Source organism: Aedes albopictus, chromosome 2 (genome assembly GCF_035046485.1).
Source record: "Aedes albopictus strain Foshan chromosome 2, AalbF5, whole genome shotgun sequence".
NCBI lineage: Eukaryota > Metazoa > Arthropoda > Insecta > Diptera > Culicidae > Aedes > Aedes albopictus.
Window position 1 is genome coordinate 375,617,336 of NC_085137.1, and position 17,890 is coordinate 375,635,225.

The 17,890-nt window shown below is 43.0% G+C and overlaps 1 protein-coding gene across 1 annotated transcript in view; it reads left to right on the forward strand.

Annotated features, from left to right (window-relative positions):
• The window catches only part of LOC109425710 (cysteine dioxygenase type 1), a 29,452-nt gene extending 14,742 nt beyond the window's left edge, over positions 1 to 14,710 (forward strand). Inside the window, exons 3-4 of the mRNA XM_019701027.3 lie at positions 13,881 to 14,349; positions 14,429 to 14,710. Of these exons, the coding sequence (XP_019556572.3) occupies positions 13,881 to 14,349; positions 14,429 to 14,437 (478 nt within the window). The 3' untranslated portion in view covers positions 14,438 to 14,710. The remainder of the gene's footprint in view (positions 1 to 13,880; positions 14,350 to 14,428) is intronic.
• Positions 14,711 to 17,890: the final 3,180 nt, after the last annotated feature.

The window sequence follows — 17,890 nt, forward strand, 5'->3', positions numbered from 1 at the left end:
TCAAGGGGCCTAAAGTTGTCAAAAATTGTATGGGATCAAAAAAACATGAAATTTTTTTCGACAAAACAAATACGCTATTCCACTAAAACCGGTGATTTTAGGACCCTTAAGGGCCAAAAATGTGCTTAGATTTGCGATATCTCTACTCGTTTCTAAGATATTGACAAAAAACAACTGAGAAATCAGCATTTTTGACCATTTTTTTAGATTCCAAAGGAAACTTACCCTATTTTGTTCAATAACTCAAAAACGAGTAGAGATATCGCAAATCTAAGCACATTTTTGGCCCTTTAGGGTCCCAAAATCACCGATTTAGTAGAATAGCGTATTTTTTTGTCGAAAAAAATTTCATGTTTTTTTGGTCCCATACAATTTTTGACAACTTTAGGCCCTTTGAGGGACCACTTAGCCTTGAGCTACGGACTTCAAATTTTGACACGATCATTTTTTAGCTAAAACGATCATTTTCCACTAACGAACTTATAACATTTCTAAATTTTGCAAAATAAGGGACGGCCTACTGGACATCGGCGAACTGCTACTCATAATGGACCCCCAATCGGACTGGAAAGGAACAACTGCCATCCATCATCATCCTTGTGCTCATCATTCTACTAGGTATAAAGTAGAAATAGTGAAAGCAGCAGAAAGGCAACCAGTTCGATAAAGTAGAATAGAATCTAGGCACTGTACAAAATGTAAGTGCAGCTGTCAATTGAAATTGCTCACGTAGTGCCCCAGTGGACAATAGAGCTGTAAATTAGGTTAAGTGATTAAGAATAAAAATTCCATCGTTAATTGCACCAGGCATTTCCGTAATCAACAGGAATTCCTTCCGGAATTTCTGAAAGTACGTCTCTCGGGATTTTTTCACAGGGATTCTTCTAGTGATTCTTTCCAATGTACCTTCAGGACTTTATCTAGTAAATCCATGTTGGATTCCTCCGCTATCTTTTGTTGTAGGAACTCAACCAGCGATTCAACTAGGAATTCATAGAAGGATTGTTCCTCCAGAAATTCTTCCCGGTTTTCATCCAGTCCTTTACTAATCAAACAACTTTGCCGAAGACACCAACTTCCTAAGTAATCAGAATCTTGTGATAAATGAGATGTTAATTGTATCAGTGTTACGTCTGTTTGTGATGTTTTTTGGGATCATTCATATAATACGTAACAAAAAACCCAAGAAACCCCACGAAACAACAATGGGAAATTTTGAAATTTTGCAAAAAGCATAACACAGCGCTAGATCCCCTTGTTCCCCTAGTGTTACGTAATATATGAACGAGCCCTTCTGGGCCGCTGGGCATATATGTCTGTCCACCTACAGCAGTGCGATTAATCCTATTGTTGCATATTGTTCGCTTGCTTAGGTAAGGTACGTTTCATCTTATTGATTAGGGGCATTATGGAATGCTCTCTAGCGCCACCTGGCGGAAATTTCCCGAACTAAATTGTTCATCACTAGATAGGCCTTGATTTACCTAGCATCTTTGCTAAAAACATCACTCTTTTAAAAAGTAAGGATCACGAGATACGCAAGGGCCCCAAAACAGACCTTTATTTAAGGTACCCTTTTGAGGGTAAGGAAATGGTAATTATTTTACAATAATTTTAAATGATATGCAAGCTAATTTATAAATTTGCCATTGAAACCAAACTAGTAATGAGACATTGGGCGTGGTTCAAGAATGAACTCGATCATTATTGCTCTGTTCTTAGTATGACGGAAATTAGACAAAAAACAATAACGTGCCTCTGGAGCCGGCCTTCTGATCGTACCCTATAGGGCCCCGGTTTTGAACTCAATCGTTTTAAGTAACACCTCCCAACGACACAAGTTTGCGAAAATGATTAGAATTTGTTACGTCCAAGGCTACGCCCAGTGAATCAAAATTCAATCATCGCGCAACAATAATGATAATGTCGCAACCTGTATTTGTTGCGACAATCCACCCAATGCGACATAAGATTGTCCCAACTTGAAAATAATAGGATTAACATCGTACATCACGAGTTTAGAGATTTTTAAACCTTGCATTGCGATTTTCGAACGGTAATGTCGGGTCGGTAAACACTGTAACTCTGGTGAAGCTCGATCATCAAAAAGTTTTGACTTTGGGTTAGTAATAATTGATTATTCACGAGTTGAAAAGTACACAACAAATTCAGCTTCCGTTTTGTCTGCAACAAAAAATTTCGAGATCATGTCATTATCTGTTACCAGTAGGGATAAAGAGTTATCGTCGCGCCTTCTTTGTTGCTTGTTTTGTGCCTCTTTTGTCTGACAATTCTCTTCACTGGCTACGCCTCTTTCTGTTAGTTATGATTACCGATAAAAAACGAATGATTTCTGTTCACTATCTTATGAAGGCAAAGTCTATTTAGCATTCAGTTAAGATTAGATGTGAATGATTTTTTATTGACCCCAATGGCGGATCCTTTGTCTCCGAGATATACATCAGCTAGCTTCGCCATACTCAAAACATGCCTGACTGATTGATTTGCTATTTATTTGCCTGGTGGAAAGCATCAAAACACCTCAATCGCGCACCTGTTATCTGTATCTCCACGGAGAGAAAATATTACACCTCAACGCGTCCGCGTGTATTAAGCAAAGTAATGCCCCCCGCGATGACAAGTGTGGCTCGGAAACAGTCAGTGCGAGCGCAGTCGATTTATCTTGGAATTGCTCCTTTGTAATCCCGTTGATAACAAAGCTCATTCTTCCATATCAATTCCGCGACAGTTGGAGTGAGCCGGTGAGCGCCCTCTTAGTTAGGCAGGAGAAAAGTGAACAATCGACACTACCGGGGTAACCCCCATACTTGGGAGGTGGAATGCATTTAAAAAGGAATTTGCCACATTTCATTAGGGCAGCAGAAATAGTATCTTCTACTTTGAGAGAGCATGAAGTAGAAAAACGATCTGAAACACGCCACAAATAACTGCACATCAAATAATCTATATGCTTGATACATCCTTCTACTGTAGAGTGGCTTAGCGCCAATAAACGGATTTAAGTTGGATGTGGACAACTTATTTTTGCATACTTTTACTCCTCCCTTTTGACCTAGAGGGTGGTTTTTAAAATTAAAACATTTTTATCAATGTGATATATTTTTATGAAAATTACCTAAAACTCCTTGTTTGGGTTGTAGCCTTAAACAGCTGTAACGTAACTCCTGGTTATCCAAAACGTCCTTAAGTTTTGAACTTAGTCTACTGAATACAAATAATAAGTCTTCAAAGATATTTCGGCGCGTGTCAGAGGCGTTACGCAGGCGTTTTCGGTGCTTCGGATCTCAGGTGCGTTACATAGGGCCGACGAGAATTTAAGGTGATTTCGGAATTTAAGGGCATTTCAAGAAGTTTTAGAGGAATTTTGGTGGGTTTTGGAGGCGTTACGGAGGTGTCTTCTATGGTTTCAGAGGGTCTTAGGTGCATGACATGGAGTCCGAGAGGATATTTAGGAATTTCTGAGGTATTTCAGCAAGATTCTTAGGATTTTTGGTGGGTTTTAGAGGCGTTACTTAGAAGTTTTCGGTGCTTTCGGAATTACATTGGGTCCGTGGTGTTTTAGAGGGATTTCAAAGCAGTTTCAGGAAATCTCAGAGGACCTCTCAACGAAAACCTTTGAAACGCCTCTGAAACCACTACAATTTTATTGAAATGTCCCTCAAATCCTCGTACCGTCGTGCGGGGCTACTTTTGAAATGTGGGGCTACTTTGGACACTTTTGACCATTTTTTTTTTCCTCCCCTGTTGGGGAATTTAAGCCACTGCGTCCAATAAGCTGAACTTTTGTGGCATTTTGTGTCGTGCGGGGCTACTTTTGAAATGTGGGGCTACTTTGGACACTTTTGACCATATATTCTTTGGATTCAAAATATGGTTCAAATCTGATTGATGTCCTTGGAACTATTACGAAGCAATATTTTCCCCTGCATCAGGATGAAATTATTTTTCAAACAGACCCTTCATTACTTGTCAGGACGAGAAAAACATCGAATAAACCAAAAAATGTATATCACGTAACAGAACAGTTGCTCTCTAAACATTGTTTCTACAGTTCATAAATTCATTCAAGATATGTCAACGTAGCATGTACAATAAAATTGTTGTGTCGTTATACATTATAAATGACCGTTTCAACCAAATAAATGATTGATTATCCCTTTTTTAAGGTCTGTATTACAATAAGGTACACCGGGGCAAGTTGAAACCTATTTCAAAACTTCGCTTTCATCTTGCCCCACCCGTTTCAACTTGCCCCGGTGTACCTTATCACGCTGTTCATAATACTTAAGGCAGCAAAGTGTAGAATTAGCATAAGTTAAAATACACAGAAATAAAAATTTAAAAAAACCTAAGGCAGCATAGAACCATCTAAAAACGCCAATATTTATTGAAATCATTTATGATATAGTGCGCTCGCGCTGTATACGACTAGCAAGGTTTTCTGGTAGTGTCCGGTTCTATGTGAGATCACTGAGATGTGTCCAATTGGTGTATGAACAACTTTTTTGTTTATTGATGGATCTAGTTCAAATTTTGCATACATCCTATATACATAGTCACATTTATTATGTGTAAAAATTGTGGAAATCCATTTAGTACTCTGGGAGTTATAATGTCATAAAGTTGAAAAAACATGAAAAAGTGTAAAAACCCGGGTAGAGGAAAAGAGCTCAATTATAGCATATTTTGATATTGAGATTAAAACGTGAAATTGGTTTGATTGATATAAGAGATAAAAGATTTAAAAATAATATCAAAATTTACTTCTGGAACATCATCATCAGATCATATTTAGATCTTGTGAGATCTAACCAATAGCAGCGAGCTATTCATTTGATCTTGAAATATCACATTTTGATCTTGTTCAGATGTTCCAGGAACATTTTTTAGATATTATTTTCAGATCTTTTATCTCTATTATCAATCAAACCAATATCTTGTTTTGATCGTTGGTACCTCACCTCTACCCGAGAAGACGGTAATCCATTTGAAATGCCTCTGAACACCCAAGATGTTCCTGAAACCCCGATGAGAGGACCCTACCTGAAATGCCTCAAAACGCCCATGAAAACTCCGTAATCCCATTAAAACACCCTTGAAACTACCATAATAAATTTGAAAAAAAAAAACTTAAACCCCTTGGAACGCCAATGAAACTCTCTGAAATTCCTCTGAAATGCCTTGAAATGCCTCTGAAATTCCCTTTATTCTATTGAAATGCCCATAAAATCCGCGTAATCCTATTGAAACACCAATGAAACCTGAAGGAGCTCCCTGATTCTCCTGAAGGCCCCCGAAACAACCCCTTGAAACGCCCCTGAAGACCCTTGGAACCTCCTTTTCGTTGGGCTTTCTGGGAACTTCCTGGAAATCTCTTTTGCCCCATCTCAAATGCCCAGAAGCAAGACCTGTTCAAGCGAACTAGAAGGAAAACGCTTCTCCTATACTAGACCAGTTGTCAAAAGTATTTGCGGAAAAAGGAACGCTCTACTTGAGAACAGGCAACATAGCTTTACTTTAGTAATTTCAAATAGGATGACGATGGGTAATATCGGCAGCTTTATTCGCCTCGTCGTGAGCGGTTTTTGTCGGACAAACTTCCTGAAACTTGGTCGTATAATTCAGCTTGGTTGGGAAGGATTTGAGGCCAATTCTGATTTCAACAGCTTCCAAAAAAGCAACTATGACTAAGAGAATAAAACTGCCGAAAAAACAAAATTTCCCCTATATTTTTAAATAACTCAAATCTAGTTTAGCATCAATCATTTCCAGTTTTTTTTGTGATTAATTAATCATGATTAATCATGATTATTAATCAATGAGACATTTTAAATCATTAATCATAATCACTAATCACAGATATAACCAAATTTAATCATTAATCATAATCATTAATCATGCTAAAAATCAAATCAATCATTAATCTTAATCATTAATCACAGAAATTGTCATTTTAATCATCAATGATTAATCATGATTAAAAAATTTGTTAATCATTGTCGGCGCAGAAGTCGACAAGCTGGCAACCCTGCCATGCGATGCTCCGGAAGCGTCGCATTCATGTTCAAAGCGTCGCGTCCGCGGACAAAAGCGACGCGATGACAGCTGTGACAGACAAGCTGAGTGACAGCGAGACCCGGATTGGACTGACAGTTTGACACGAGGGATGAAGCAATCATTCTTGTAAAGATTGTGGAAGAAGCGAGTTGTTCTCGGAGCGAGTAGAAATTAAAAGTTAAAGTTAAATCGACCCTATTGGGCAATTTCCGTTCAGTTAGTTCTCAAAGATTGGTGACTTGGTTGGTGACTGTGTCCGATTCTCGGCCGGGAGAAAATTTAGCCGGAATAGTCGGTCTGTAATCCCAGCAGCAGAAAGTGAGGTTAGTTTAGTCTAGGAGGTTTCTCGTGTGCACCCAATTAATGCTTGATATCCACAGTCCGAGACGTGCACTGCGCTGCCATTCCCAGTCGAGTGTTCCGCTAGATCCGTCCGCAAATTCCGCTAGGTCCTGAAAAGAAAGTAAGAGATGATTAGCAGTGTTAATATCAAATAATAATATAAATTGAATTTAGATCTGTAGGCGTAGAGGTTATAGATCTGAACCGTAGGTGTGCAAGCCGGAAGGGCCCACCGAATTGTGAGTAGAGGTTATAAAACGTAAAACATGTACTTACCATTGAAATTTACTTGCAGTTGAAGCATTAATATAACAGCTATCAAAACCGGTAACGTCTATTCACTGCACCCTACCTGCGTTGATAAATCTTCAAAATTTATGCCTTTTCAAAATTCAAAGCCAACACCTGAAGAGCTGGCTGAGCTACGGTTCCAAGTAGAAATGTGCCGAAAATTATTGGAAACGTTGCAACCTAACAGCGAACCGAACCAAACAGTTCGACCGACGAACGCAGGCAATCAGCCAGCGTCGCATATACCACAGCAAGCGACCAACACATCGCGCGTGGTGGGACAAACCGGCACCATTCCTAAGGTGAATCGATCGTTGCCAGTGGTTCCCGAGAACGATCAACCCCCGCCACATTATTACGCTGAAGATGGCGCCGTAGGAGGACTCAAGCCGTCAGACGACATGTGGCCGCTGAGGAAGCCGGTAAGCCAAACTGGCAGAGCTCCGGTAAGTCAATCCATCACAACCTCCGAAACACATCCAAACTATGTGGAACCCTCAGGTAAGCGTCATGCCTTGAACTATTCTACAAATACATTCAATTACGCCTCCAACAATTGCCCCACGACCAATAACCCATCTACCCGAGAGCTGCCGCACCTTAACGCGCGCCCGGGAGAAATGCAAACACCTCCCACAAACCCTCACGAGCAGCGGCGAGAGTCATTCGCGCACTCGGGTGATACGTCTTTCGACAGCCAATTCGAACAAAATTCGACCCGTTTACCAACGCGTAATTTCCCCTCGCGTGCGGTTGATTCGTCTCTGTCCCCTCGTCATTCATCGAACGTCCAAGTGAATCCCCATCCAGAAATAGTGCGTCCCACCCAGCAGCAGCTAGCAGCAAGGCAGTCCCTGGCTAAAGAACTTCCTCGCTTCACCGGCGACCCAGCTGAGTGGCCGATATTTATTTCCAACTACCGTTACACCACAGAAGCTTGCGGCTACACGGACGGTGAAAACATGCTTCGTCTCCAGCGATGCTTATCTGGACCGGCATTGGATACGGTGCGCAGTCGGTTGGTACTGCCGGCAGCAGTTCCACAGGTGATCGAGACGCTTCGTCTGCGTTTTGGTCGTCCGGAGTTACTAATCAACGCGCTGCTACGGAAGGTGCGTGAAATACCAGCTCCGAAATCCGACAGGCTGGAAGGACTCATCGACTTTGGGATGGCGGTGCAGGCATTGTGCGACCATATCGAGGCCGCGAACGAACGCGCTCATCTCTCGAACCCGACACTTCTTCAAGAGCTCGTCGCCAAGTTGCCCGCGGATCAACGGATGATGTGGGCGGGATACCAACGAGGTTTTCAGCACGTCGACTTAAGGACCTTCGGAGACTACATGTCAGGAGTCGTCCGGGATGCAACCAGCGTTACAATTTTCGAACCGGAAGTAAGACGAATCAACGCTCGTGATCGTCCGAAGCACAAAGGGTTTATCAACTCCCACGCAGCGGGGACTCCGGCTGAAACAGGAGATTCATCACGGGAACGGAAGGAGGAACCGAAGCAGTTCAATTGCACTCACTGCAATAAGAGCAGTCATCGATTGCGAGATTGCGATGCATTTAAGAAGCTGAACGTCGATGATCGCTGGCGCAGGATTCGTGAGCTGAAGCTGTGTCAAAGCTGTTTGTTCAGCCATGGTCGGAGAGCGTGCCGAATTCGAAAGACTTGCGACATCGAAGGTTGCCAGTATAACCATCATAAACTTCTACACTCTTCTGGAGGACCCCCAAAGCCCTCAGCCCCACCTGCTCAGGTGGCTGAAAACCATACTCATCGTCAATCTACATCCTCGACGTTATTTCGAATCGTCCCAGGGTCACTGGACGAAGCGGCTCGATCAACACCTTTGCCTTCCTCGATGAGGGATCAGATATGACATTGGTAGAGAATGACTTGATTGCATCGCTGGGTATCCAAGGTACTCCGCTTCCACTTTGTCTACGGTGGACTGGAAACACCTCACGCCTGGAGAAGGAGTCGCAACAGGTCACGATCGAGATCACTGGAGTCGGACAGAAGAAGCGACACCAGCTGCTGAACGCAAGGACGGTGAAGAATCTCGGACTTCCTCGCCAAACCTTCCAAATGGAAGAAGCGGAAGAGAAGTACCAGCACTTGAAAGGCATTCCAGTCACCAGCTACGAGAACGTAGTGCCCAGAATCCTGATCGGCATAGATAACCTGCGCCTAGCACTGCCGCTGAAGGTACGTGAAGGAAAAGAAGAATCAGCACCGGTGGCAGTGAAAACCAGACTGGGCTGGTGCGTTTACGGTCCCCAAGGATGCCAAAAACGAAAGTCATATAGCTTCCACATCTGCGAGTGTTCCTGCGATGAAACACTACACGATACAGTGAAAGAATTCTTCGCCGTTGAGGCTACCGGAGCAGGTCCTGTGGACATCCCGCTCACGCAGGAGGAAGAAAAGGCGTTGATGATCATGGAGGAAACAACTCGACGAGTTGGGAATCGTTTTGAAACGGGCTTGATATGGAAGCAGGATAAGGTGGAGTTCCCGGACAGCTATTCTATGGCCGTACTACGAATGGAATGCCTTGAACGCCGAATGGATCGCAACCCAGGGCTGAAGGATAATCTCCATCGGCAAATAACTGAATATGAAGCCAAGGGCTATGCTCACAAAGCCACAAAAGCTGAAATGGAAGCCGCGGATCCGCGAAGAGTATGGTACCTTCCAGTTGGAGCAATCATCAACCCCAAGAAACCAGAAAAAGTCCGTGTTATCTGGGACGCCGCCGCTAAGGTTGAAGGGGTATCATTGAACAGTCAACTTCTCAAAGGTCCTGATCTGCTTTCTTCCCTTCCGGCGATTCTGTTCCGCTTTCGACAGTACGGAGTGGCAGTGAGTTCAGACATACAAGAAATGTTTCATCAGATCAAAATAAGAGAAGCTGACAAACATTCCCAGCGCTTCTTGTGGCGCGACAAGCCGTCCGATGAACCAAGCATCTACCTGATGGACGTTGCCACGTTCGGGAGCACCTGCTCCCCAGCTTCAGCACAATTTGTCAAAAATTTGAACGCTGAACAACACCGCGACCGGTATCCCGATGCGGCAGATGCGATCGTTGATGATCATTACGTCGACGATTGTCTGATGAGTTTCGGTTCCGAGGAAGAAGCAGCAAAGGTGGCACGCGATGTGCGACACGTACACGGTAACGGTGGCTTCAAGCTGCACAACTGGCGGTCGAACAGTAGCAAAGTACTGGAACAGTTGGGTGAAGTGCAGCCTGAGCCCGACAAGCAGCTGAACCTAGTCGATGGAAAGAAGTCCGAGAGGGTGCTTGGAATGTTGTGGAGCCCGTCGACCGACGAGCTGAGCTTCTCCACACAGATGAGCGAAGAGGTCCAGACACTGATCCAGACAGAAACGCGACCAACGAAAAGGCAAGTGTTGCGTTGCGTTATGACGTTGTTCGACCCTTTGGGGCTGCTATCGCCGTTCCTCATCCATGGCAAAGTTCTAATCCAGGACTTATGGCGAGAAGGTACGCAGTGGGACGAACAAGTAAGCGATGAGGTCAACGAGAAGTGGAAAAGATGGTTGCGGATGCTTGAGTATATTGCCGAAGTACGGGTTCCTAGATGCTACTTTCACAAAGCCACTAGGGAGAATTATCGGAATTCGGAGTACCACGTATTCGTCGACGCCAGCGAAGAGGCTTATTCCTGCGCGATTTATCTACGTACGCTCAGTGAAAGTGGAGATCCGCAATGCTGCCTAGTTGCCGCCAAGTCGAAGGTGGCTCCGATAAAACCATGGTCAATTCCCAAGCTCGAACTTCAAGGATGCGTGCTCGGCGTACGATTAGCGAAATTCGTTAAGGAGAACCACAGCTTGTCTGTCTCAAAGACGTTTTTCTGGTGTGATGCCTCAGTCGCACTCGGCTGGATCAAAGCTGACCCGAAGAGCTACCGACAGTTCGTATCCTGCAGAGTAGGCGAGATTCTGGAGCACACATCGACAAACCAGTGGCGCTGGGTACCATCGAAGGATAATCCAGCTGATGAAGCAACCAAATGGGGAAGCGGGCCATATTTCGATCCAGAAAGCAAGTGGTTCCATGGACCCAACTTCCTCCGTCTACCTGAAAACGAATGGCCCCAGCCCAAGGCGCGCGTGGCCGCACCTACCGAAGAAATGCGTGCATCGATCCTTCACCACTGCTCGTTCGTACCGGTCATTGACTTTGATCGATTTTCCTCCTGGGATCGGCTACAACGAGCAACGGCATACACTCGTCGATTCATACACAATTCGGCAAAAAGACAGCCGAAATTCACTGGACAACTGTCGCAAGCAGAACTCCGAGCAGCCGAAGAAGTCATCATCAAGTTGGTGCAACTCGAATGCTACCCAGACGAGATCGCAGCACTGACGAACAAGGCACCGAACGAGATCGATCAAAGCGTCGTCACCAAGGGGAGCTCGATTTACCGACTGATGCCGATGTTGGACAACGTCGGCGTACTGCGTGAACGAGGCCGAATCGGCGCTGTCAAAGACGTCTGCTACGACGTGCGGCATCCAGTCATCCTCCCACGAAACCATCGAGTAACGAAGCTGCTAGTACAACGGTTTCACCAGCGGTACCGCCACGGAAATGCAGAGACAGTAGTTAATGAGATCCGTCAACTGTACACCATCCCAAGACTACGGCTAGTTGTCAAGCAAGTGACTCGCGACTGCACAGTATGCAAGGTCCGTCGAGCACGACCGGTAATTCCGCTGATGGCGCCTCTTCCACTCGCACGCGTAGCCCATCATCAACGTCCATTCACCTATACAGGGGTGGACTATTTCGGGCCGCTTCTGGTAAAACAAGGCCGATCTAACGTCAAAAGGTGGATCGCGTTATTCACCTGTTTAACAGTACGAGCCGTCCACCTCGAGGTCGCCTATTCGTTGTCAACAAAATCCTGCATTTCCTGCGTCCGTCGGTTCGTTGGCCGTCGAGGATCACCCCTCGAATTCTTTAGCGACAACGGGACCAACTTCCAAGGCGCAGACCGGGTATTGCGGCACCAGATTAGTCAGGGACTGGCCGTAACGTTCACCAATACGAACACAAAATGGAATTTCATCCCACCAGGAGCACCTCACATGGGCGGCGCATGGGAACGATTGGTGCAGTCAGTGAAGGCCGCAATGGCTGAAGCGTACTCCGAGGGAAAACTAGATGACGAGGGGCTGCAGACGTTGGTCGTGGAGGCTGAATGCATTGTTAATTCAAGGCCTCTGACGTATTTACCGCTAGACTCAGAAGAGGCGGAGGCGCTCACACCCAACCATTTTTTGGTGCTGAGTTCAAGTGGGACGAAAACCGGTTCCGCAGGAGACTCAGCTGCAATGCACAGTGAATTGGAGCACCGAGAATTACTGGGAAGATCATGGCAGCTAATCCAGCGTCAAATAGACGTCTTCTGGAAACGCTGGCTGACGGAGTACCTGCCGGTGATTCGTCGGCAATCGAAGTGGTTCAAGGACACACGAACACTGGAAGTCGGAGACCTGGTGATGGTTGCGGAGCCGACGAAGCGTAGCGGATGGGAACGGGGAAGAATCGTCCGCACGATTTCAAACTCAGACGGCCGACACCGACAGGCCATCGTAAAGATTGGAATGAAGAACGTGCTGCGTCCAGTGTCACGGTTGGCGCAGCTTGACCTTAAGGTTCATGGTGAGACTCCGGAAGGGCCCGGAGCACACCCGGGGGAGACTGTCGGCGCAGAAGTCGACAAGCTGGCAACCCTGCCATGCGATGCTCCGGAAGCGTCGCATTCATGTTCAAAGCGTCGCGTCCGCGGACAAAAGCGACGCGATGACAGCTGTGACAGACAAGCTGAGTGACAGCGAGACCCGGATTGGACTGACAGTTTGACACGAGGGATGAAGCAATCATTCTTGTAAAGATTGTGGAAGAAGCGAGTTGTTCTCGGAGCGAGTAGAAATTAAAAGTTAAAGTTAAATCGACCCTATTGGGCAATTTCCGTTCAGTTAGTTCTCAAAGATTGGTGACTTGGTTGGTGACTGTGTCCGATTCTCGGCCGGGAGAAAATTTAGCCGGAATAGTCGGTCTGTAATCCCAGCAGCAGAAAGTGAGGTTAGTTTAGTCTAGGAGGTTTCTCGTGTGCACCCAATTAATGCTTGATATCCACAGTCCGAGACGTGCACTGCGCTGCCATTCCCAGTCGAGTGTTCCGCTAGATCCGTCCGCAAATTCCGCTAGGTCCTGAAAAGAAAGTAAGAGATGATTAGCAGTGTTAATATCAAATAATAATATAAATTGAATTTAGATCTGTAGGTGTAGAGGTTATAGATCTGAACCGTAGGTGTGCAAGCCGGAAGGGCCCACCGAATTGTGAGTAGAGGTTATAAAACGTAAAACATGTACTTACCATTGAAATTTACTTGCAGTTGAAGCATTAATATAACAGCTATCAAAACCGGTAACGTCTATTCACTGCACCCTACCTGCGTTGATAATCATGAACGCTCTGTGTCATGATCATATAAATTGCTAATTGCATGAGTTGTAAATGTAGAGAAGAGAAAGAAAGTAGAAAAAAGACAAAGTAAGAAGGTTACTGCATATCACGCCTAATGGATACACTAAAAATAGCTAATATGTTTAATTCCCATGTTAATCGCAACCAAAATTTCCTGAATATTCCAGGCGTGAATTCTGGTTCTTAACGTTTTACCCCCTCTACAACAACGTTAAAATGGATAAATAAAACTCTGAACTGAGAATATGCTAGAATGTCTAATGTGGCACAATACTATCGTTTTCAACAAATCACCTTCACAACTAGCGAAGTATTAAGAACACGCTATTATCATATTAAAATTTGATTGACCAAATAACCAGGATAAAAAGAGGCCCGTCACACCATCTTTATCGCTCCATGCAAGGAATACGTCATACTTCAGTCATGTATCATATACCTAGCCACTTCTGATTAATCTGTTTACAAAAACATCATTGTAGACGCGTAGACATTCACGCGTTCTTGTTTTGGTCGCCAAACCGGTCTACACGTCATCGCGTCGCTGTTTTATCTTTTTTTTTATTGCTGCCGCGCAAAAACCGGGTCAACGATTCTCATTATGTTGTTTTGCCATCCCTATACAGGTACACGCGCAATCTAGTTGATGCTGGCAATGGCAAATTCAACCTGATGATCCTTTGTTGGAACGAAGGCCATGCTTCGGCCATCCACGACCACGCCGACTCACACTGCTTCATGAAGATGCTCAAGGGACAACTGACCGAGGTGCGTTTCGCGTGGCCCAAGGACAAGACGGTCAACGAAGACTGCAAGGCCGACATTGGGAACAGCAATGGATCGGGGGAAATCGAGTACGATGGCGAGGAACTGGAGGAAACCTCCCGGTCCACCATGGAGACCAATGGAGTGTGCTACATCAACGATAACCTTGGGCTTCACCGGGTTGAAAACCCTAGCCACTCGGATGTTGCTGTTTCGCTGCATTTGTACTGTCCGCCGTTCGACACGTGCTCCATTTTCAACAAGCAGACTGGCAAACGGACCAAATGTAAGGTCACATTCTGGAGCAAATACGGCAAGCGAGAAACCCAGGTTTGTATTGGATAGCTTCAATGCCCCGATTTTGGCGCCTGATCCGGAAATTTAACGTTTTGTATTCTCGTATTTGCAGGACAACTGAAAACACTAGGGCAAGGTACGCTCAAACCAGTAACCAAGCGACTGTGAAAAGCTTCAAAAGCATGGAAACGTAAGAGTGAGATAGTTGAATGGGAGTTGAGACCACATTCAAGCATTCAATTGCGATTTTAGATTTCTTAGGATTTAAAGAATGAAAATTTACCTAATCTGGTAATTTACATATTGTAACGTCAAACCGTTTATTATAATTGTTATTACATTTTACAACTGCATTTAATTATATTTTATTATAATAAATCTGATAAATAATCAATGAGTTTTTAACACATTGTTTGATGACTTACTCCAATGACTTTCTCCTATCCTAACCGGTTGAATAAAGTTGATTATAAATATAACATTTACGAAACAAAACTGTCAGATTTCCAAAAAATGCTAATGGTGGTTACGACACGTCGATTATGCAAGCATAGATAATCACTTGTCACTGAAGTAAAGCTTGGCTGTAACCATCAAGACATAAAGGTAGGTAATTTAATTTTGCTGATGGCGATGCAGATAATTCTTTTTATGCTTACGACCTCTTATCGGGTACAAAAGAGAATAAAAATAACTATTAAGAAAAAAAAAATAAAAACAAAAAAAAAACTATTGAAAAATGAAAAATTCTACTCACTATAGAAAAAAATTATTTTTCTATTGAAAATGGAGTCATGAGCAGCTATGTTTTTCGTCCCTTCAATATTTTAGGATTTTAGAATTATTTAGGGTAATGGGAATAAAGCTACTGCCACATGTGGGAATCTGCAGAACTAATCTTTGGAATAGTTTGGCTTCTCTGGACTATCCCAAAAGAACTTTAAAGTAGTTCGTACAATTTTAGATGTTTGACGTTACAGTTCATATCGCAAGTATTTACTATAGCGACTGAGACGACTGAGACATGTAGTGCTAAATTTCAGGAAAGTTTGTACGACTCTGAATAATGATTTCTATCAGTATTCAAATAAGTCCAGTGACCATAGTTGAGTAGGCAACGTTGCTCTGTATAACGTATATGAATATGACTACTAGTCAACTAGCGGTTACGAATGTAGATCTGCCCTTCTGAGTATTTGGTTGGTCTGGAAAATTCCAGAAGAATGTAGGTCCTTGAATGGCCCAAAATCATAGATCGTAAGTTTAGCTACAGCGAAATACAGGGGATACTCAAAATAACTGGGACAGGTAAAATTTTCACTTTTCAAAAATGTTCAACTATCATTCATCCAAATAAACTTGACAAGTTTGTTCTAGTCGTTTGTCTCATTTTCAAATATTCACGAATGTAATCGCATAACAGTCACACTGGAAATACACACTGGTCTCATTGCGTACCGCCAATCATATTTTGGTCTTATTATTTGTTCAACTATTCGCCCAGCATAGAAGAAGAGCTGTAGAAGATTTCATTTCATAAAGATTCATTTTGAATTTTTGGCAAATTTTTGAAATTTTGATCCTTTTCCATACTAACGCAAATAGCAAACTTTGGGCTCCATTTTTCCCATGCCTACTTTTGTCGAATGTGACTGTTATGCAGTTATGGGCAGTTGAACATTTTTTGGAAAGTGTAATTTTACCTTTCCCATTTGTTTTGAGTATCCCTTGTAGTTTGTTAGGCATGGAATATATTGTTCCTCCCTTTTCTTGGGGTTACTGGTATACAAATGAACCCTCTAAGCAGAATACCCTCATCGAATGAGTGTAATCATTTTTGTCCTTTTCAAATCCGCCCTATTTTGCTTATCCTTTGACAAATACGCGTATTTCGACTACCATTTGTAATCTTCCTCAGTGTGGTATACAAAGCTTGCATCAGAGATTAGTATTCTATGAGTTTTCTTGGGTTCTCCAGTTAGCCTAGCAGTTAAGGCTATGGATCGCCAATCCGGAGACGGCGGGTTCGATTCCCGTTGCGGTCGGGAAAATTTTCTTGCTTCCCTGGGCATAGTGTATCATTGTACTTGCCTCACAATATATAAATTAATGCAATGGCAGGCAAAGAAAGCCCTTCAATTAATAACTGTGGAAGTGCTCAAAGAACACTAAGTTGAAAGAGGCAGGCCAAGTCCCAGTGGGGACGTAGAGCCATAAAGAAGAAGAAGAAGAGTTTTCTCTGCCAATGATAATGTTGCATATGTATACCCGGATAAAAACTAACCATAGGGTGTTTGGTGAAAACCATTCCTGCACCATACAGTGTACCAGCTACAATATTATATATTGTAATGAAATGGTTCACTAAAAGCTTCGCACATTGTAGCTACTATACATTTACATTCGATTTTTATGTAACAATATATTATACTGTTTTCTTACGTTTGAACCATTCACTTTTCCGAAACTTTTTTACCGTGTGGTGCCCTAATTTCGTGCGGGTCCAAATTTCGCTAACTGATAAGTTTTAGAAACCAAAATCATAGAACTAGTTGTTGAATTTTCCATATTTCACTTAAGGTACTATAGGTAAAGCAAAAGTTGGACAATTTCACAATTAGTTTTACGATTATGATATCTAAATCTTAACAGTTGGCGAAATTTGGACCCGCACGAAATTAGGGCACCCCACGGTAATTATTTATTCAGTTTTAGTTTTTTTTCGTGCTTTGTTTTGTTGATGTTTGTGACTTTTTTGATGCAAAGGAAAGGAAAGAAAAAAAAAGTGAATAAGTTGAAACATCAATTTATTTAAAGTCAATAAAATGTTTAAATAAGTAGTAAACCAGATGTCTTAAGAACTGCAGATCCAAGAGATATGTAGAGTGCGATGAGAGGAATACGATTGACGAATTTATCTTTGACGTAGAGCCATGATTAACATATGGACTGGACTGAACACTGAAAGAAATTCTAATATAGGTTCGTCTGTGGGTTCGCTTTTTAACCTAACTTACACTTGAATCGAACTTGACAGTTTTCTCATGAGTTGTTATGTATTTCCCCGTGTATTTCAAACTTAAGTCAAACTGGAGCCTCAATATTGCAATAACGGTTAAGCACGCTGTAATGATACTTATGTACCTCGTCACCCACTTCATGCAACTACATTAGTGGTCTAATAAATACTTTATGGTAAAATTGCAGTGGTTTATCAAACTTCGAGAATTCTTAAGTGCACGAAATATGGGCACCTCACGGTACTTAAACTATTCGATGGACATCACTGCAATTTGCAGCGAAATATAAATATATCAGATAAATTTCTTCAATAATATTTAGTGCTGGCACTGTAGCTCCCAAGAAAAATATAAATTAGATAACTTTAACTTCACATTATACAAGATAGTTACAGCATTAGTTTTAATTTGTTCGACAGTGCACGGGTTCCAAATTTCGTTTAAAATGGGTCCAAATTTCGCTCACTCTAAAAGACGTAGAATTTGCCTAAATGTGTTAATTTTCAAAACGTAGCATACTCGAAACCATAATATGTAGATAAAATCGATGTCTG